The sequence below is a fragment of the Brassica napus genome, chromosome A5 (genome assembly GCF_020379485.1).
Source record: "Brassica napus cultivar Da-Ae chromosome A5, Da-Ae, whole genome shotgun sequence".
NCBI lineage: Eukaryota > Viridiplantae > Streptophyta > Magnoliopsida > Brassicales > Brassicaceae > Brassica > Brassica napus.
Window position 1 is genome coordinate 4,948,131 of NC_063438.1, and position 22,592 is coordinate 4,970,722.

General features: G+C 31.2%; 4 protein-coding genes across 4 annotated transcripts in view; 3 read left to right on the forward strand and 1 right to left on the reverse strand.

The window, feature by feature from the left end:
* The window catches only part of LOC125609598 (probable pectinesterase 15), a 29,062-nt gene extending 10,789 nt beyond the window's left edge, over window positions 1-18,273 (reverse strand). Inside the window, exons 1-3 of the mRNA XM_048781123.1 lie at window positions 18,164-18,273; window positions 17,469-17,496; window positions 17,199-17,405 (exon numbers count right to left, since the gene is read on the reverse strand). Coding sequence (XP_048637080.1) covers window positions 17,199-17,405; window positions 17,469-17,496; window positions 18,164-18,273 — 345 coding nt within the window. The remainder of the gene's footprint in view (window positions 1-17,198; window positions 17,406-17,468; window positions 17,497-18,163) is intronic.
* Window positions 1,492-9,014, forward strand: LOC106451099 (probable 2-oxoglutarate-dependent dioxygenase SLC1). The gene is made up of 5 exons (XM_013892960.3): window positions 1,492-1,845; window positions 1,924-2,210; window positions 2,296-2,543; window positions 3,627-3,954; window positions 8,482-9,014. The coding sequence occupies exons 2-5, from the start codon at window positions 1,935-1,937 to the stop codon at window positions 8,734-8,736; spliced, it is 1,107 nt and encodes a 368-aa protein (XP_013748414.2). The 5' UTR covers window positions 1,492-1,845; window positions 1,924-1,934; the 3' UTR covers window positions 8,737-9,014.
* LOC125609301 (probable pectinesterase 15) lies at window positions 14,262-16,073 on the forward strand. The gene is made up of 5 exons (XM_048780601.1): window positions 14,262-14,790; window positions 14,882-15,059; window positions 15,137-15,343; window positions 15,412-15,662; window positions 15,736-16,073. Exons 1-5 carry the CDS (start codon window positions 14,417-14,419, stop codon window positions 15,944-15,946), a joined length of 1,221 nt encoding a protein of 406 aa, XP_048636558.1. The 5' UTR covers window positions 14,262-14,416; the 3' UTR covers window positions 15,947-16,073.
* Window positions 18,274-18,855: 582 nt separating the features above from the next.
* On the forward strand, window positions 18,856-21,260 carry LOC125609302 (pentatricopeptide repeat-containing protein At2g36730-like). Its single transcript, XM_048780602.1, has one exon. It carries the CDS (start codon window positions 19,584-19,586, stop codon window positions 21,090-21,092), a length of 1,509 nt encoding a protein of 502 aa, XP_048636559.1. The 5' UTR covers window positions 18,856-19,583; the 3' UTR covers window positions 21,093-21,260.
* The last annotated feature ends 1,332 nt before the right edge of the window (window positions 21,261-22,592 follow it).

A 22,592-nucleotide genomic window follows, 5' to 3' on the forward strand; every position in this document is an offset into this window, starting at 1 on the left:
CCTTCTCACGGATATGTCAAGGATTCTGTCTTCGTGGTATTAAAATCTTTTCAAGTAAATACTCTTTCATATACGCAAGGACAAATAGTGTATACTAAACCGTAAATCTGAACAATAAATAAATATGAACAGTTTTACTGTGGGCGTAGTCACTATAAAAAGTGTTTTTCCAATAGTTTTAGGGCATCAATGTTCAAGAAAAACTTGTGGTTTGTTGGTTTAGTCGGACTTAAACTACAATGAGTTGTCAAGGTTAATACTTATTACATATAATTTTGCTAAACAAAAGAAAAAGTAGCAAAAACGAAATTTTAACTATTAACATTGTCTTTAAGAAAATAAATAACAACACATTAGGGGGCCTTTATGGCTTAATCTTACGTCCAATAGTTGAGTTAACGACGTGCCCTTTCATAGATTTGACGTGGATTTTGTAAAAACCAACCAATATTGTAGAAGATGTTGTCGTTAATTTGACTTTCATAAAATATCCGTGTGAGAATGACCTACTTCTCTACTAGCTAGATTACGAACTAAGGAGCACACAAACAAGTGTTGACCCGGTGTTTACCGCACCACACCGTTAACTAGGCGTGGCCGCTATACCTCACCGGAGCTGGGATCGAACCAGCAATAGACTATATCTTCAACGTGTGAACTCACAGCTTGAGCCACCGTCTCTACAACTCGATCGCCTCGCTCTCTTTCTCTCTAAGAACAAGAATGGTGATTCTGATAAAACTGATCTAACAACCTAATCAGCTCAGATAATCAACCTTATCCACAGCTAACCAACCTTTATAACAATCAGGATGATTAACCGTCACACGCGTACAAACCACACGTATGTCACCTATGAGAAAGAGAACCGGTACAAATCAATTACAACTCAAACCAAACTAAACCCGTTCTGAATCTAAGCTTAATTGACAACCACCTAAACCGATCATGAGACTTGACTATAACCAACAATCCGATATCCATCATATCCTCACACATAATATAGTTAAATCAGATTTTGTTTCTGATGTAAAATATTGTGAAGGTCTTTATTGGATGGAAAAATTACTTTAAACAATCTTTCATATTAAATCGAGATAGGGCGTGCATGCTGACTTCTGTATTATCTTAACTACGTATTGTTATTTGTTCTTATCAACAGCTGGAATCCCTCGATGAAACTAATCAACTTATATACTTGGGGCATTCGTCGAAATACGTACGTTATATATATATATATATAATTTTAATGTGTTTTCTTTATATTTGTATAAAAGTCAACATATATAAATATCCCTTGATTTTATTAATATAAAAAATTATATATAAATTGTATTTTTCTCTAAACAAAACATTTCAACCAAATTTTAGCAAAAAAAAAAAACATTTCAAACCTTTTTTTGTTGTGTGCGCGTAAAAGTACATAACGTAGCTCCAACAACGCAAACTATCTAGACTTTTAATAATACTAATAGTTACTATATTTTTCTGTATCATTTCAAATGTATTTAATATTCTTGCGAGTTAGACCCTACCATCTCGTGGTCTTATTGCCAAAAACTATAGAGTAATGATACTAATAATATGTCAACGATTTTCTGGTAAGGAGACGAGTTAAGAAGAGGTCATCTCCACGAATTTGACTGAGAACAATACCAAAGCTGGTTTTGCTCGTCAAAGTATCAATTCTCGACTATTCATTTCAACGTCGCATCATCAAACACGTATATATAAATACCTACACCTACCAACATGAAAAACCCACCACAACTTAATTACCAAGTCCTGAAACATCGATCGATTCTTCACATTTACATATACACATATAAAATCAAGATCCACCAGGTAAATTACATACATCTCTTGAGTTTCCGTTACGTTCTTTTATAAGTTCTTTGTATATATTAATTGATTTCATGATAGATATACGTAGAATGTCGCCGTCAATGATAGCGCTGGTGGTGGAAGAAGAGAACAAGAAATACCAAAGAGGTGTGAAACATCTTTGTGACAACGGTCTGACCGAAGTGCCAACCAAATATATATGGCCTGAACCTGACCGACCCATCTTCACAAAACCCGACAAGCTCATCGAACCAAAACAAAACCTAAAGCTACCCATCATAGATGTCGCCGAGCTCCTTGGACCTAACCGGTCTCATGTCCTACGAACCATAGCCGAGGCCTGCGAAAACTATGGATTCTTCCAGGTTAGTTCTCAAACCGTAAATTACATTGATTGTTATAATGATTACTTGCTTCCTAAGAAAGTAAGCTATGTTAATGGGCATACAGGTGGTGAATCATGGAATGGAGGGAGACGTGAGCAGGTATATGATAGAAGTCTGTAAGAGATTCTTTGAGCTTCCGTACGAGGAGAGATCAAAGTACATGACGTCGGACATGTCGGCTCCAGTACGGTACGGCACGAGTTTTAACCAGAGCAAAGACAATATCTTTTGCTGGAGGGACTTCTTGAAACTCTCTGCACATCCTCTCCCTGATTATTTTCCTTATTGGCCTTCTTCTCCATCCGATTTCAGGTGAGATTTCCCATATATACATTCTATAAATGGAAAGTTAATTAATCTTATGCTGATTTTTTTTTTCTTGAAAATAAATATAGTTTCAAGAAAGACAAATATAGCACGTGTTTCAAGTATTAAGCGGGTAGTTCAATATTATTACCTATATGATTCTATAAAATATTTTAAATACATCTGAAGAAAGATTAGCTGTCAAAGTAAAAATATTTGGTATTGCAGCTTTAGATACATTTTATAATCTTCTGGTCACAAAGTGCAAACTCAATTAATTAATAGGGTCAGCGAATGGTATTATTTGACATAAGTTTTGTAATAGATATGTAAGTGGCGGCTTGGGAATCTATAAAGATGGGTGGAACTATTTTTTTTTTTTTTGTGCACCAACTGATTAAATAAAACTTAAAGGTTCAATACAAAAGCATTTAAAGTTTGCTTGGCTAGTAAGTCAACAGAGGAAACAGAGTCTCTGTTAACCCAGCGAAAAGAAACAGAGGTGAACGCCTCTTTCAACGTTTTGATGTCCGATAAGATTCCATGCAAATCTGCGTAGGATGAGTCCTCTAGTATTGCTGTCACCAACATCTTCGAGTCTGATTCAAAAGAGATTTGATTGTAATCTAATACCAGTGCCTGCTCCATTGCTGCGCGCAAGGCAAGCCCCTCCGCCACGAGGGGTGATTTCACATAGGTGAAAATTTCTGAATCCGACCTATTGAGACCAGAATTCAGTTGTGAGAAGTTCCAAGCTGCTCCCGCAGCCATTCTTTCCTGATTCCAGGCAGCGTCAGTTTTGCAGGTGATTCCAATTCTTATTGTTTCTCCCGCCCGTTTCTTGGAAGGTTCAGGGTCCGTCTTCTTGGAAGATGGGTGGAACTAAGAACTACTAAATAACAATAAAAAAAATAACAAAGAAAATTAAGGTCCAATATATTAGAAGTTACAACTTATTTTTCTTTCTACACCACTATCATTATAATAGCAGTCACGGGTTACATATCACGCGTAACATTAAAATATTGTGAACAAATAAAATTACATGAGCCTATAACTAAACTTATAAAATTTTAAAAACGAAAACAGGAGTTTGGCGGCTATTTACGCGAAAGAAACGAAAGAGATGTTCGATTTGATGGTGAAAGCCATATTGGAGAGCCTTGAAATCGACGGTGAGGGAGACAAGGCGGCCGAGGAGTTGAAAGAAGGTAGTCAGTTGGTGGTTGTGAACTGTTATCCGCCGTGTCCACAGCCGGAGCTGACGCTGGGGATGCCACCACACTCCGATTACGGCTTCGTGACTCTTCTTCTGCAAGACGACGTTGAAGGGCTTCAGATTATGTACCGTGACGAATGGGTCACTGTTGATCCCATTCCTGGCTCCTTTGTCGTCAACGTTGGTGATCATCTCGAGGTATTAATCATCTTATTCATAAAAAGCTTTCTTATATATATATATATTTTTGTCACCAAATTATGAAATTACATTCAGTAAATACATTTTTAAGAGAATTGATTTTCACATTTTATGTTCCAAAAATTGTTTATCTGTAAGATAATTATTTTCTTAAATTTAAGGGTTAGCGCTCTTAGCCTAACAACAAAGCTTTATAATAGATATACTAGGTTAAGATCCGCGTCTTGCGCGGAATGAATATTATATATATATATATATTATTTTTAAGTATTATATATTTTTTACATATTATGAAATAATAAATATATATTGAATAATTAAAAATTTAGTAACTATTACATATATAATAAATTGGTACAAATACTTAAATAAATTTTATTTATCCAAACAAACACTTTTTTCTATTTTATATGTTATAAAATTAAGTTTAAATGATATTAACATAGATATATAGTACATTTTTAATATTGACATATGTTAAAAAATATTTTATACTCATATTATTTTTGATCGTTTGTATTTCTTTATAACAAAAATTTTAAATCAATGATAACAATAAAAAAATTGTGGGATGTTTAATAGTTTTAGTAATTTATAATTTTAAGAACATTCAATGCAAAGTTTAAAATCTATATATTAAGTTGTCAATAATTGTTCAAAATGTTTATCAAAAAATTTCAAAGCAAATTCGAAATTAAAACTTATGTATTTTATATGGTATATAATTTATTAAAAAAAATATTAATATGCATATATATAATATTTATTAAATGAGACTTCTTACTTATGTAATTTCGTAATCATTTGTATCTTGTTATAACATTAATTTTAAACCATGGATCACAAAAATTTCAATGTGAGATTTTTAACAACTTTAGTCATTTATATTCATTTTTTAAAATTCAAAATATAATATATACAAAAAAAATCTAAATTTTTATTATATAGTTAATGTGGTTGTTTAATTTATTTTAAAATGAATTAAAAATGATAGAAAATAGACTGATTTTTATCAAATATTTATTATTCAAAATCATTAATTGTCATATATAATTTAGCCATATTAGCTAATTTCGTGATTTTTATTTAAGGAAACAATGAAGAACATTTATGATTAATTTATGGTTAGTTTAATAAAAAACTTATTATATATTTATATGGACCAGCATATTTTTCTAAGGATTCTAAGAATGATTGTGGTGGTGACATGTGGCTACAAAAATATGTTGTAATGCTTCTCTTTTAATATATTACTAGGATAAGACCTGCGCCTTGCGCAGGGTAAATTTATATGAAAATTATTTAAGAAATATTGTATGGAAACAAAATTTATAATATTGATCGAATTAATATATTTGGCTCTTAAACAATTTTTTTAAATTTTTTTTGTTAATTACATAATTTGTTTACTAATGAACTGATCTCATTTTTAAAAATATTTTAGGTCACAAAAATAATTTATCGCATAAAAACCTAACGTTTAGGCCGAAGAATCTCATGCCTACTATTTGGTTACAATAAAACTATGTCAGCTCAGTTTTATATCATGATTTAGCAATTTAAAAGTTAATAATGGTTATTAGAAGTTTACGTTTACGTGCCAGTCCTATCTATCTTCGATATTTTTCTCCTTTTTCTTCGATATAATAATGGTTATTTCCTTGCTTTAGTTAATATCATATAGTTGGTATTAAATGTTTCTAGTGAGATATAAAAATCGAATTGGACTAACATGTTTTTCAATTTTAATTTGAGGCTGACACGTAGAAATAATTAACTACTTAATTGATTGACACATAAGCAAGAAGGCTTTTTTAATTATTACAAAATTGGGGTTATATATTTTCAAATGTTTCTCAATTAATATATAGGAGATGTGTTGATGATTAACAAAAAATCTAATACGTGCACTTATTAAACATTACCTTAATTCCTTCAAAATTTTAGAATGTTTAACCTTGGTGAGCACGTTTTTCCATTTGACTTATGGACTTGCCGTGATACAATTTTTCGAACCCTCTATCGAGTAAAAATATCTTCTCTACTAATTAAAGGAAAATATAACTACTTTGTACGATAAATCATACCATTATTATTACATATTTAGTTTTCCTTAAGTGATTCCCATATATTTTTTAATCTTTCATTGGGACAAAAGTTTTAAGCATATTCAATATAATTTTCCATAAATCAAGTCAAAATCCTGGTTTGCGACAATTTAATTTTTATACGTACTGAATGTCTTATTTCAATACTGATCGGTTCTAATTAAAATTATAAACCGGCCACCATCTTTAACTTTTTCAAAACTCCGTAATTTACAGAACATTATTGACATAGTTTCAATTGGTTACAGAGACGAAAGCTTCTTAAGTCAACATATAACTTCATACTTAACAATCAACATTGTTATGTCTCGACAGTTCTATGGTTAACTAATTTTTGTTCATGGCATCTTGTTTTCAAAGTGTTCTGAGTTAAAAAAGCTTAAGAAGCATACGGATTACTTTCGAAAGGAGACGGGGGCACTGACAGTATGAACTTGAATGCATGATCTTTTTTTATTAGGGATGAAATGCTTGGTTTATAATTCAGTGTATGATCGTTTGTTTATTATACATTGATAGTTTTTAGTGTATGCTCGTATTTATTATACATGAGCCAAATTATATTTCTATTGATAGGTATAGTAACATTCTCTAGCATTTAATTATGGACTCACCAATTTCTCAATTGATTCTCCAGCTGACACGTCACCCTAATTAACATTCTAATTGCTTGACACCTAAGCGGAGCTATTTCTTAATTAATACAAACTTCAGGTTATAACTTTTCAAATGTTCCTCTATTAATATATAGGGGACTAGGTTAAGATCCGCGCCTTGCGCGGGATGAATATTATATATAAATTATTTTTAAGTATTATCTATTTTTTACATATTATGAAATAATAAATATACATTAATAATTAAAAATTTAGTAACTATTACATATATATAATTAAATTGGTACAAATACTTAAATAAATTTTATTAATCCAGACAAACATTTTTTTATATTAAGATATATAGTACATTTTTAACATTGACATCTGTTAAAAAATATTTTATACTCATATTATTTTTGATCACTTGTATTACTTTATAACAAATATTTTTAATCAATGATAATAATTAAAAAAATTGTGGGATGTTTAATAGTTTTAGTAGTTCATAATTTTAAAAACAATCCATGCAAAATTTAAAATCTTAATTTTAAGTTGTCAATAATTGTTCAAAATGTTTATCAAAAGAATTCAAAACAAATTCGAAATTAAAACAAATATGTATTTTATATGGTATATAATTTATTTTTGAAAAATATTAATATACATATATATAATATTTATTATATGAGATTTCCTATTTATGTAATTTTGTAATCATTTGTATCTTGTTATAACATAAATTTTAAACCATGGATCACAAAAATTTTAATGTGATTTTTTTAACAACTTTAGCCATTTGTATTCGTTTTTTAAAATTCAAAATATAACATATACGAAAAAATCTAAATTTTTATTATATAGTTAATGTGGTTGTTTAATTTATTTTAATAAGTTAAAATTTTAAAAAATGATAGAAAATAGACTAAATTTTATCAAATCTTTATTATTCAAAATCATTAATTGTCATATATATACTTTAGCCACATTAGGTAATTCCGTGATTTTTATTTAAGGAAACAATGAAGAACATTTATGATTAATTTATGGTTAGTTTAATAAAAAGCTTATTATATATTTCTATGGACCAACATATTTTTCTAAAGATTCTAAGAATGATTGTGGTGAAGACATGTGGCTACAAAATATGTTGTAATGCTTCTCCTTTAATATATAGGGGATGAATATTTTTGATTGGAATAATAAATTCTTTCACTTTAAAAAATGCTTTTACGATCTTAAAGATAATAAAGCATTCCTCGTAAACAAATATTGGAAAGGATAATCCCAATTGAGATTGATTCGGATACAAGTATGGAAACTTCTATATCCCTATATTAATATAGCCTTGACACTACTATTTCAGGGGGAGGGGGGGGGTGTTCAGTGGGAGTAGAATTTTTATAGGGTTGGTTGATTCTGAAAGTTAAGAGATTTGTTAAATTTGTAAAGACTTATAAAGAGTTTTTCATATTTAAAAGGTTTATGAAAATGTTCTAGCTCAAAGATTTTAAGAATCTAGAGGAGATATGTAAGATTTTTAAAGTTTTGTTTTATGAGTAAAATTATCTAAAATTCAATTCCCAATAACACTAGATTTGATAGAAACTTAGAATCATTAAAAATTAAACTTTTTGAATAATAAGAGATTTTGTAAGTCATTAAACAATTATCAAACCAATAACATTATATTTTAGTAAGAATGTTAGAATCCACCAGCCAATAGCAATAGAATTTGAGAATTTTAACAATCATTACAAATTTATATCCGACTAATATCCCCTGAGTTGGTTTGGACTAATTTTGTCATATTTGTATAGATATTTAGCAACGGGAGGTACAAAAGCGTGTTACATAGGGTATTGGTGAATTCCACAAAGCCTAGGATATCAGTTGCGTCGCTGCATAGCTTCCCTTTGACATCCGTTGTGAAGCCCTCGCCGAAACTCACCGACGAGCATAATCCACCACAGTATATGGACACCGATTTTGCCACTTTTCTTCAGTATATATCTTCTCGAGAACCCAAGTGGAAGAATTTTCTCGAATCACGCAAGATTCACCATATAAGATGAACGAAAAATATGATCATCTTTCTTCTTGTAATGTTAATAAAGATAAGGTGAATTAGATTAATTGTGGTATAGATCTAAGTCAAGGTTAAAAGATGATAAATAATATAAGTCTCTAGCTTTGTTTCATATAGGGGGTAACCTAAACCCAACCAAACCGGAACAAAATGTCTCCTACATTAATCTCGAATTACATGTTCAACATAATCTTTCTTTTAACAGCACTTGTTGTGATAATCTAAGAAGTCGAATAAGAATTCCAGTTGATTGATTTGCTTATACATGTTAAGTGGCCAAGTCAGATCTTGGTTTACCGGTTTAAGAAGTTTTAGTTGGCCTGAAACTTTTTGTTTTTTACAAAAGGCATTTGGCCTGAAACTTCTATATCTCTTTTCTCCTCACTAATAAGAAAATGAAATGGACCACAATACATGCTCTGACGGATGGAATTTGTTGGAAATGAGAGTTCAGTTAACTAGACGCACCAAAAATAGTTCATGCAGATCAAATAAGGTCTTTAAAGATCGAGAGTCGTTGTCTTTCTTTTTTTCAACTAGATTTTCAATTCACAACATATCGGTAGTAATATGTATGATCAAGGGTTTTGACAGATTTTAATAGAATTTCTGAGTCATAAACATTAAATATTTATAATAAATTAAGCACGGTTAAATTCATCATCTTAGATATACGTTTTGAATTTATAAAATTGGCCATTCTTGATTCCCAAAACATAAGAAGTTTTGAGTTTTTTATTTCTTTCTTTTCAAAAGAGTATTTTATACTTTTAAAACATGTACAAGTTGTTACGATAAAACAAACCAAAAAAAGAATTTTTATTTTAAAAAAGGACACATACATATACATATATATATATATACACACCTATATATTTATTTATTTATTTATTTAAAGCAATGTTCAAGAAATCACTAAGCGATAATTAGGTGCTTTGTAAAGGTTTAGCGATTTAACATATTATTCAAAGCCTAGAGGAAGCTTAGGCGTTACTGAATTATTGATATTTTATAATGTATTTATATAAGATATTTTAATTTTTAGTTTTAATTATAAAATTATTTTGATGAATTATCAAACTAAGATATAGAAAACAAAACAAAAGGATAATTTTATAGATTTGTAATAACATTATTAATTAATTTAAAACATTTAGACTAATTTTAGATTGATTTAAATTGATTTTAACCAATTTATAACTAACTTATTTGAGCTGTATAAATCACATTTGTTAAAAATTCATTTTGGATAAGACTGAATTGTTGCCTATGCGGCACCTACCAATTTTCAGAATCATATTTTAAAGTATATATATATATATATATATATGTCCTCGTTTATATATATTATATAGTACACCGAGACCTAAATTGGAAACACACAAGAATGCAATTATTACATGATGTAGTCAACAAAATCATAAGGGTTGTGAGGATAATTTGCTTCCAATGACTTTGCAATGGAGGTACACACATTTTATTCTCATAACTCCAATCACTTATATTTATATTTAATTAGAAAATCTCTCAAATGTTAATATTTTTAATCAACCATAATTAATCCTTGCTTACCCAAACTAAAATAATCCTTCGATTTTTCTTTTTTATTTTTAACTTCATTTTCATATTTGATAATCATTGTAACAATATATATCTTTTTGAGATTATGCTTTAAAGAAGATATTTTGGACTTATTCATCTTTCATATATGATTGGTGTATTACACTTTTTTGTTCAGCTTTGCACACTTATCTTACTTAAGTTCTTTCCTTTTTTTGTTACAGTCTAAGAAAATATATAAATGCTTATATTTTGCTTTATTATTTTGGATATTTGCTTTAAAAAATGAGAACTTTGATTTGGGAAAATCTCATAGAAAACCTAAAATGTTACCAAATTATAACAAAATTAAATAAATTTACATAATTTTAATATTTCTTTGTCATGGAAAAGAGATTGATGAGGTTTTCGACATCATATTAATGAAATCACAATTACATTACTTGTCACAAACTAAAACGTTTTACAATTTTGTTCGTTTGTATTTGAAAAATGTCTTACAAACTAAAAAACATCTTTGACATAGTTCAATTTCATTTTCATTTGTTGATTGATTTTATGACCGACATAATTAATATTTTCTTACCAAACTAAAGGATTCCTTCATTTTTATTTGTATTTTTTATCTTCATCTTAATAATTTGACTTGTGACCAATATCTGCATTGATACAAAATAAGTATTTTGTTATGTAGTTTATAACTTAAGAATGGGTTCGTATGAATGATGTCATCATCTCATGACAATTATAACAAGAGACCTTGCATTAGCATATATGAAGTCAATAAATCTTTCAATGAAACATTCTTTGTAAAAGCGTCTTCCTTGTTGGTCTAGAAGGGTGTCTTGGTTCCCATAGAACCCACATCCTTATAATTCAATTTTGTCCCCAACAATCCTTAGAGCAAGTTCATGTTCATCATTTTCACAAGGATTTACTGTTGGAGCATTGTTCTCGACACCAATCAAATAAAAACAATAATTCAAATGTTTATAATAATTGCTCTAAGGTTTTCCATAACATAATCACAAAGCATAATCTTGACATGCAAGCAAACAACCATAAACTCAATACCTTGAAACTTATGTTGAATGCTTTGAAAGAATCTCAAATTGCAGCAAAGAAGCTTGAAAATGTTCGATTTGAAGATGTTGTTGTGTTGTTCCACTCTATGGAAGTGCTTAAGTAGCTCATTCCCTTGCATCACTACATTAATCTCGTTTATAGTAATAATGACTATTTCCTTAACAAAATCATGTGTTTAATTAGATTTTAGAAAGTCAAAACTAATAGTAAACAAGCATGGATGAATCTTTATGCTCACCTAGATTTCATAGTCAACAATGATGAACTTTTTCGCATGGTTTTATGGAGGAATAACACCAATGATTTCTTACACTCTTGTGAACTTTTCACAAAGGTATCCATTGGTTGTGAATTTGAGAAATGATCACAATTGGGAGGATTGTGATCATTTTGTCTAGCCCATGAAAGAAAGTTTGACTAGATGAAGAGATCATTGAAAAAAAGTAAGTAAGAAGATAGATATCAACTTGATGAATAAGAAGAGAAATGGTTTGTCAAGTGTGAAGATGAGCTTTTAAAGTGAGAAAGAAGTAATAATACCTTATGTCATACTACTCTCTCACTCTTGCTTAGTATTGATGTTTGATGGCATTAATACTTGCTTACCCAAACTATAATAATCTTTAAATTTTTCTTTATTTTTCTTTTAGCAAGTATCTCTATTTTTCTATCATTAATGTAACAAGAGTTTATGATTTTAAGATTAGGGAAAAGATTATGGGTGTGACTGGTAACCAAGGGAACGAGGAGCAACACTATGTTCCTTAATATTCCTTAAATTTTTTACCATTCATGAGGAATGGAACCATCATTCCTAAAATTTTATTCCTACTCATTTCTTTTCTATCCGTTCCTATTGTTCATATGATGGTTACCAGCCACACCCTATATTTTGGACCATATATGTTTTGCATATGGTTGGTATATTGCATAGTTTTGATTATGGTTCTAAAAATTGGTCTAGGTGGCAAATCAATCCTAACCGAAATGATTTTCTTAAAATCTGATTTATATAACTTAAATTGGTTCAAAACCTTTCTAAATTAGTATGAATCTGTTTAAATTGATCTAAATTAATTTTAAATCTGTTAAGTTAGTAATAATGTTATTATAAATTCAAAAATTTGTCTTATTTCTTTTGTTTATTATCTAATTTGGATAATTCATCAAATTAAATTAAATTACCTTACATAAATATGAAATATCTATAAAATAAATAAATAATCCGTTAATGCATAGGTCCCACACAGACCTCGAATGATCTTACTTTAATTTCTATTTTTTTGGTTATAGTCTGATAAAATATATAATTAAATGCTCAAATTCTCTTTTATTCTTTTGGATGCTTTCAAATTGAAAACTAGGTTTGAACTTCTGCTTGGTAAAATTTCACAGAAGATCTAAAATGTTACCAAAGTATACAAAACTTATCTAAAATGTGGATATAATATATATTGTCCAAAAATGAAAAACACATAAATGCAATAATTACATAAGATGTTGTCAAGAAAACAAATCATGTATGAAAGTTACAATTGTGATATTAGAGTATGGTTTTAAGATTTATAACCAAAACTTTGGAAATATGTTGCTTTTTTGGTCATGATATTCGTTAAACATGCGGATTAAATATTCAGGAAATGAGTGCATATCGACACACTTGCTTTTTCCTATATGCAGGGATGAGCATCTAATGGGGAAAATATTTATCTTGATTTGCAATTTCATTAGAGGATGATTTGGTATAAATTTAATTTACACGGTGAAATGGATGTATGAAAATTGAATTGAAACCAGTTTGGTTCGATTCGTAATCTTTAAACCTATCGGTTCTCAAATATTCATCTTCAATTCTCATTGGTTCAGCACCTTCAAACCGACCAGTTCGGATTAGTTTGGTAAGTTACTTGTCTTTATGGGCTTATGATAAACGAAACTGGGCTTATTATTAATGTTGTTGGTCCATTAAATAAAGAGTTTTTAAGAATATACAGAACTTTGTCGTTTAGTTGCGGCTAATCATTTTTCATATTGGAAGAGATTACCTCTGTTTAATTATATTATATTTTTAAAAACTTTTTAATTATAATATTGTTATAATTTATAACCTAATCATTTATGATGCCAACTGTTAAGCGTTCAAAACAGGTCAAACTAAAATTTAAATTATATTTTTAAGTGTAGATGAGTGAACATATGGTTATGTATTTCTCATAAAACCATACCACTATACCAGTGCCAAATATGGAGTAAAGAAGTTTAGCGAATAGCGGGGACTGCATTTTGCTTTGATCAGATTTTGTAAATTAGAAAATATTACTTCATTAGACGACGAGTCAAACTGTCAGTCTTTATCATTAGAAATCAACGCAAATTAAAAATATAATAATTGATTTCGTAATGGTTTTGTTAAGCATCATTCGCCATCTTGGCGTACAATTTCACCGTACCTCCAACTCGCTCGCTTGTCGGTTTGAAAATTCTTTCTTTATAGTCCCAACAACTATTTCATCGGATTCATTTAATAATTTTTTTAAACATCCTTTCTAGATACAAGGCTTGTAAAATCATATTTTGTTTCATAAAATTTTATAAAATATATTCTTTTAGATTAGATTGAGTGCTATTTCTTTTCTTTAAAAATGCTTATTGCTACCTGCAAACAAGGATTTTTTTTAAAAAAAGTTAAAATACTTCTTCCTCTACGTAAAAGTATCGGCAAGAATTCATATTTTTCAGATTGTTTTCGTGTTGAACATGTATTTTATGAAATTATCTTCTAGAATTTTATATGAACTACATGAAGTTGGAGATTTTTTTCTTCAAGTGTTCTTTTAATTAGTAGGAAAAAAATGAAAATTTCAATTCAGAAACGTCACTGGAAGTTTGATGCAATAATAAATGTTTATATAGAAGCCCATATCCTTCACTTTACTCTCACGGCACTCTAACTCACACATGTATAAATAGCAGCCAACATTTACCCAGCTTATTAAACTTAGTCCCCGTTGATCTTAACCATGGCCATCAAACCGGTTGTAACCACCGTGATAGCTCTTTTCTCCACCATTCTTGCTCTCTATATAATCCCATTGCCGTCCTCTCTCTTTTCTATTGCTACAACTATTATAACCAGTTCTCAACTCGGACCATTATCAATATATTCAGCATTCTTTGGACATAGACACCATCATCTTCACAACGATCATGTTCCAGTGAAGTGTTGTGAGAAATGGACGTCAAGGCTTACACACCTGTACAAGCCTTCACTTGTGTTGACTGTTGATTTGAATGGTTGTGGTAACTTTAGCAATGTTCAAAGTGCGATTGATTCTGTACCGGATTTAAGCCCTTCCAAAACCCTTATTATCGTCAATTCGGGTGTTTATAGGTCGTCTCTTTAATTCCAAGCTTTTGTTAATAACTCTATATACTTTTCTTGTGTAATATCAAATCGTTTTAGTAATGTTTGGCTAAATGTTAAGTAAGCAGGGAAAAGTTACAGTTAATGAGAACAAGACAAACATTGTAATGCAAGGAAGAGGATATCAAAACACATCCATTGAATGGAATGACACATCAAAATCTGCAGGAGGCACTGCTTATAGCTTCTCTTTTGCTGTGTTGGCAGCTAACTTCACAGCTTACAATATTAGCTTCAAGGTAAGAAAATCAAAATCACAACATATGAATAAGATGATTTGAGTTCTCAAACGTGTATTGTTTTGAGTGGTTTGAAGAACAATGCACCGGAACCAGATCCGGGTGAAGATGATGCACAAGCAGTAGCTCTAAAGATTGAAGGAGACCAGTGTGCTTTTTATGGATGTGGATTCTATGGTGCTCAAGATACTCTTCTAGATGATAGAGGAAGACATTTCTTCAAAAATTGTTTCATCCAAGGGTCCATAGATTTCATATTTGGCAACGGAAGATCACTCTATCAGGTTAAAATTATAAAATACATACATGAGCATTCCAAAAATGATCATAACCAATATAAATTCTTTAACAGGATTGTACTATTAATTCGATAGCTAAGGAGAATACATCAGGGATCAGTGGATCTATCACAGCTCATGGAAGGCAATCAGAAGATGAACAAACAGGATTCTCTTTCGTTAATTGTAAGATTGATGGAAGTGGCAACATGTGGCTTGGACGAGCTTGGGGAGCCTATGCTACTGTAGTGTTCTCAAACACCTACATGTCTGGAATCATCACTCCAGAAGGTTGGAATGATTGGGGTGATCCTACCAGAGAAAAGTAAGTCGACTAAATAAATTCAAATCATATAAAGATCTTAAGTACATTGTTCTAAATGCATTTTATTTTACAGGACAGTGACTTTTGGAGAGCATAAATGCTATGGAGAAGGAGCAAATTACAAAAGAAGAGTTTCATATGGGAAACAACTAACCGATTCTGAAGCATCTTCATTCACGGACATTTCTTACATAGATGGAGACCAGTGGCTTAGTCAAACTAACATACTCTCCGAGCTTACATCTGAAGAAAAAATAGATAAATCGGATTTTATTAACATATAGAATAATCATGATGCATAGATACAAACACAAAATATCGAGATATAGATTATTTCTATAAGAAACATTCATGTCTAGTTTCCAAACAAGACCATATTCCTATATACAATAGAATATTTCATGCGTTTAATTATCTTCCTCATTCTATATCTACATACTTTAATATTTTTAAAAGAGTAGTTAATCTCTGAGAGAATTTTACCAATCTACATAAGTAAAAGAAATTACTTATGTGTCACAAATCATATAAGATCATGTGTATAGTTTAAAAATTTAATACTCTTCCTGCTGTATTCACTTATTTGGTATAACTATTATTAGTAAATTATTAGTTTTGGTTCTAAGTCTTAAACTTTTGATTTCACCATTTGTTTGCTTATTTTTTCTCATATTTTGCTTATTTTTCTCATTTTTCTAAATATTTTTTCCTTTTATTCAACTTACTTTTTTCATTTTTTCTTATCTATAAGTAACCAACATGGGGATGAAGTATCAAACACTTTCCTAGATGAAACAGCAAAACAAAAATGTTAATTGGATGATGTTAACAACCAATTTCATGCTTTTAGTATTAATAAAATAATTGATTGATTAAATTTGTTAATGTTTTTCTAAAAGTTATACCGATCAAGTTCAAATATAAAGTAGAAATTCAACTCACTCTTATTTTCCAAATTTGGAGACTGAGAGTTTGTCAGTCCAAACAATCTTTAATAACTGCTCTAGATTCTACAATCATGATGAAGACCATAACTCATTTTCATTACTTTGTTTTACCATACTTATAAGTATAGTATAGCATTTGAATAAACATAGGGTACATGATCATAAAACTGAAAAAAAAAATATTAGATATATAATTAACTTTGAATAAGTCTTGTCTCTACCCTTACAAAATGTTAAACTTTGAGCCTAAACGAACAAACTTTCATCTCCATTCAGATGGTTCATTTGGATGGTGAAACGAACAGCCCACTGGAGAGATGGCTTCTGACATGTAAGTATTCGAGAATACAACAGTTGCATAAGATCTCCAGGCTCGTCCAAGCCAAATCTTCCTGGTTCCAGAAATGTTGCAGTTCACAAACGAGAATCATGTTGGCTGAGATTTTGAATCCTTTCCCTGAGTTGTAATAATTCCGCTTATCCCTGAAGTAGTCTCCTTGACCTAATCGTACAATCATGTTTCACTATCACATTGTTATCTCATATTCATATGTAAATTTTAGTGAACAAACGTGTTTTTCTTTATTACATGGTCGATAGATCTTTCAGCACCGTAAATAAAGTCTATTGCATCCTGGATGAAACATCCTTTGAAGAAGTGTCTTCCAGCGCTGTCAAGGAGCGTCTCATGTACACTGTAAAAGCCGCAACCATAAAATGCTGCTTGGTCTCCTTCAAGCCTCAGAGCAACAACTTGTGCTCCCTGGACGCCGTGCTCTGGTCCTGGCGCAGCATTCTTCACCGGATAAAAAAGATGTGCATGAAAGTAAATCTGAAATTTTTATCATAATATTCTTACCACAAAGTTGATGTCATGAGCTATGAAGCTGTTTGCAAACAAAACATTTTAAGACACAAAATTTTGACATTTAGTTTTTCATATTACTTGAGAATGTTACAACATAATAATAAAGATTGTGAATAATTCATTACAACTAAATCATAAAACTAAAAGGTAGAAAATAAAATACATGGAGTCATAATTTTAGAGATTCATGCTTTTAAGTCGGTACAGATAAGTTTTTACTAGGTTACGTCTACTCGGGTCGGTTCTTATTGGATCAAATCTCTTTGGATCATTTTTTTCGGTTCTTATTCTTTCGGGTAGAGGAATTTGAGACTTATTTAGATACTTGTAAATTTTTGGTTTGGTTTCGGGTTGGATATTTTTATGTCGGTTCTGGTTTCGGATTTTCGAGTCCAGGTAAAATGTCCATATTTAGTTTTCATTTATCTCAAAGCATCCAAAAGAATAAATAAATTGTGCATTTATATATAACAAAAAAAAAAGTAGAAATTAAAGTAAGATGAGTGGCACATGTATCATGATCAAAACTATACCTATGCAAAAATGATATGGTCCAAAATATAATCTGAAAAGTATAAACTCTCGTTACACTAGGTACCAAAAATAAAAATACTTGCTAAGAAGAATAAAGAAAAATTTAAGGTTTATTATAGTCTGTGTAAGCTCAGTATTAATGACATCAATACCAAGCTAAGAGTGAGTCAGTCTTATGGAATAAGGTCTTGTTTCTCTTTCTCTTTGTCATCTTCAAAACCCTCTTCACACGTGACAAATAATTTCTCTGCTTGTTCATCATGTCTATCTTCATCTTCTTCCTTGTCTTTTTGTCAATGATCTCTCCATCTCAACAAACATTCTACCATGGAAAAGATGATCACAATCCTCCCAATTGTGACCACTTCTCAAACTTCACAACAAATGGATACCTTGTCTTCAGGGTATCCTCCAAAGGCTGTGGAGTTTTTACCAAAGTTCAAGATGCCATAGATGCCATTACTCCATCAAGCCAAGTCAAAAATCTCATCCTAATTGACTTTGGAATCTACATGTAAGTACATATATTCATTCATGCTCTGTTTATGATAATCTTTGAATTTTTTAACATAAAGATGCTAATGAAACTCATGAATTTGTTAGGGAAAGAGTCCTTGTTCCTTCAAACAAGATGAACTTATCGAATTTGACTAATATATATAATAATCATGATGCATAGATACAAACTCAATATATATTATTTCTATAAGAAGTCACATTCATGTATATACAATAGAGTTCATGTGTTTAATTATCTACCTCATTCTATACCTATATACTTTAATATAGTCACTGCTTAACTAAGACCATGTGTATAGTTTAAAATTTTAATACTCTTCTTCGTCTTTACTTATTTTGGTATAACTATTATTAGTAAATTATTAGTTTTGGTTCTAAGTCTTAAACTTTTGACACTATTTGTTTGCTTATTTTTTGCTCATTTTTTCTTATGAGTGACCAACATGGGGATGAAGTATCAAACACTTTCCTAGATGAAACAACAAAACAAAAATGTTAATTGGATGATGTTAACAACCAATTTCATGTTTTTCGTATTAATAAAATAATTGATTGATTAGGCCAGCGGAAAATTAGCCAAGTTTGCTTAATCGAATCAAAAAAAATTCCTTTTTAGGTTAAGGGTTTGGTTCAAGCAATAATTTTTGGTTGGGTTTGATCGGTTACTTTGATTTTACCTTATAAAAGAAAATTATAACTAAATCCTAGTGGTTTGTACTAAACTGAATTTTGAACCAAATCAGTTGAATTTAATCTATTACCTAAATTTTTAACCAAATTAAACTAATATCAAACCGGGATCAGAATTTGGTACAATTAGAGAGGAAAGGAAAAAGCAGATTAGACTGTTTATCAAACCGAACCGAACCAAATTTTAATTTGATCAATTTCATTAGATTTTGTGCGAACCGAAATAACCAAAAATCAAATCACTCGAACCGACCTTACCGTCTAAACCGAACTCGCAGCTAATCCCAAGCTCTGCAAGGTTAAATAAACCAAATAGATAGATTATAAATAGCTCTTTAGTTTAGATTCCAACCGCCAAAAGTTATGAGTTCAAGCTTCAAATCCAAGAAACATCAATGCCTTGTCTTCCTCAAACTCTGTTCCTCCATCAAACATCTCTTACAGATCCACGCCCAAGTCCATCTCTCTGCTCTCCAATCCGACAGCTTTATCATCAGCGAGCTTGTACGCGTCTCTTCCCTATCTCACTCCAAAGACCTCACCTTTGCTCGAACCCTTCTCCTTCACTCCTCCGATTCGTCTCCTTCCACTTGGAACATGCTCAGCAGAGGATACGCTTCAAGTGATTCCCCTGTAGAATCGATTCGGATCTACTCCGAGATGAAACGACGACGAATCAAACCCAACAAGCTCACGTTTCCGTTTCTTCTCAACGCTTGCGCTTCCTTTCTGGGGCTCACGGCGGGGAGACAGATCCAAGTCGATGTTTTGAAACATGGGTTTGCTTCCGATGTATATGTCGGGAACAATCTGATTCATTTGTATGGTTCTTGTAAGAAAACTTCTGATGCGAGGAAGGTGTTCGACGAAATGCCTGAGAGAAACGTTGTTTCTTGGAACTCGATTATGACTGCTTTTGTCGAGAACCGTATGTTCAGTTTAGCGAATGAGTGTTTTGCCGAGATGATCGGTGCGCGGTTCTGTCCTGATGAGACGACAATGGTGGTTTTGCTCTCTGCTTGTGTCGGTAACTTGAGTTTGGGGAAGTTGGTGCATTCGCAGGTTATGGTGAGAGAGTTGGAGTTAAACTGTAGACTAGGTACTGCACTTGTTGATATGTATGGAAAGTCTGGTGGATTAGAGTATGCTAGGTTAGTTTTCGAGAGAATGTGTGACAGAAACATTTGGACTTGGAGCGCGATGATCGTAGGGTTAGCACAGAATGGATTTGCTGAAGAAGCTCTTCAGCTTTTCTCTAAGATGAAGAAAGAATCATCGGTGAGACCAAACTACGTGACCTTTCTCGGTGTTCTATGCGCTTGTAGCCACGTGGGATTGGTGGAGGAAGGGTACAGATACTTCAGCGAGATGGAGAGAACACACAAGATCAAGCCGATGATGATTCACTACGGGGCGATGGTAGATATCTTGGGACGTGCAGGTAGATTAAACGAGGCATATGGCTTCATAAAGAAGATGCCTTTTGAGCCTGACGCGGTTGTTTGGAGGACGCTGCTCTCTGCTTGCAGTGTCCATCACGATGAAGATGGGGAAGGGATTGGAGAGAAAGTGAAAGAGAGGTTGATTGAGTTGGAGCCAAAGAGGAGTGGCAATTTGGTGATTGTGGCGAATATGTTTGCGGAAGCGAGGATGTGGGATGAGGCAGCGGAAGTTAGGAGAGTGATGAAGGAGAATAAGTTGAAGAAGATAGCTGGGGAGAGTTGTCTGGCTCTGGGAGGGTCAGTTCATAGATTCTTCTCAGGGTATGATCCTCGTTTTGAGTATGTATCTGTCTATGAGTTACTAGATTTGTTCAAGTTGCATTTGATAAGTGACAATTATATGGTCAGTGATTCAAATTCATTTTCTTGACTTGTAGAGACAAAACTTGTTCAAAATTTAACATTTTGTAAGGATAATGAATGGCTAGGAAAGTTTTTTCTTATAATCTATAAGTTTTATGAAGTACCAACCGTCATGTAAAACTTTCATGTATTTACAAAAATTATTTATCTAATCATAAATTACAAAATATATAATCAGTCACAATGTATTACTTTTCTTTCAGACACGTTATAAATGCAATCACAATGTAATTGAAATCTATAGGAAGTGTAAAATTAAAATTGGAAATATGAAAGGATGTGTGATGGGAGCTACAATAAAAGAAAACGTAGACAATGGAAATATGGTATATCCAACAGAACATTCTCAATTCATGTCTTATAGTATAGTTTCACAATATATTTTATTTTTAAACAAAATCAGTTGCAAAAAGTCAAATCAAAAGCATTGTTATTGATTTCTACTTCTAGTGTTGCATTAGTTTTATGACTTATGAGATACATACTCTTATTGTTTTGGACGAGATTCAAATTATGTAATTTAATACTTTTAGAGTAGTTTTTTCCAACAATGAACTCCAAATTTTTACTAAGTAATCCATTAGTTTTATCACTTAGGCTAACTAGTCGCTGGTAGTTTAGCACTACTTTTATTTGACTCAGAAGGATCAAATTAAAGTAAACTCAGGATTCATAATGAAATAATTTCTGAAATGTTATAACAAATCATAAATGAAATACAAAAATAGTGGTTTACACTAGAGTTCCAAAAGTACTAACGACCAAAGTAAACAAAAATCATCCACTCTCCAATAGAAACTCATCCACTGATGCATATTAACGTGAATCAACAACATAACAATTGATCATCACCAAAGTAATTAATCTGGTGATTATTCTGCTGTTTAATAGTTTATGTATCTATCTTAGGTATAGAATACGAACCAGAATAACAAAGACAAAATGCATGCCCGATATTTTAGTTATTTGATGGTTTGTAGGCATCGCATACTTATGATCCATCTTAGGATTTATGAACTTTCACACTTGTGTTTTTTTTTTTTGTTTAATTTCGTAGGGTATTGTATTATTAATGTATTCATTAAACAAAATAACTAATGAAATCGGATCCCATTTTCTTAAAGAAAGCAAGAAAGTAAAGCAAAATGATTTATGACAAAAAGGTATATTCATGTGAGTGTGATTGAAGCTGAAGTGAAAAGGTAGCTGTGGAAATATGGCATATCCCTTGGAAGATTCTCATATTTCTCAACCCATCATTTTGTTTTTCAAACGTAGAGTGAGGATGTAAAATATTGCTGAGACATGCATGTAGACTATGTGTGCGAGTCTATAAAGAGAGCATAAAAGCATCAAAGGAAACCCTCTTCCACAACACCAATATGACGGTGCTGTTGGCTCTTCTATGAAGAACCTAGGGAAGCTGAAACCCGCTGTCTCAGCAAGCGGGTTCTCCTATCTATGTGAATAGGGCAACTCGATCGGATCCTTTGGCATTTCTTTCTAA

What these genes read in the sequence shown, in the direction of transcription:
- LOC125609301 (XM_048780601.1), top strand. Translation starts at nt 14,417, where the DNA reads ATGGCCATCAAACCGGTTGTAACCACCGTGATAGCTCTTTTCTCCACC. An exon ending in CTTACAATATTAGCTTCAAG is followed by an intron (nt 15,060 to 15,136) that starts GTAAGAAAATCA and finishes AGTGGTTTGAAG; the next exon opens with AACAATGCACCGGAACCAGA. An exon ending in GGTGATCCTACCAGAGAAAA is followed by an intron (nt 15,663 to 15,735) that starts GTAAGTCGACTA and finishes TTTATTTTACAG; the next exon opens with GACAGTGACTTTTGGAGAGC.
- LOC106451099 (XM_013892960.3), top strand. Translation starts at nt 1,935, where the DNA reads ATGTCGCCGTCAATGATAGCGCTGGTGGTGGAAGAAGAGAACAAGAAA. An exon ending in AAAACTATGGATTCTTCCAG is followed by an intron (nt 2,211 to 2,295) that starts GTTAGTTCTCAA and finishes ATGGGCATACAG; the next exon opens with GTGGTGAATCATGGAATGGA. An exon ending in TCTTCTCCATCCGATTTCAG is followed by an intron (nt 2,544 to 3,626) that starts GTGAGATTTCCC and finishes AAACGAAAACAG; the next exon opens with GAGTTTGGCGGCTATTTACG.
- LOC125609302 (XM_048780602.1), top strand. Translation starts at nt 19,584, where the DNA reads ATGAGTTCAAGCTTCAAATCCAAGAAACATCAATGCCTTGTCTTCCTC.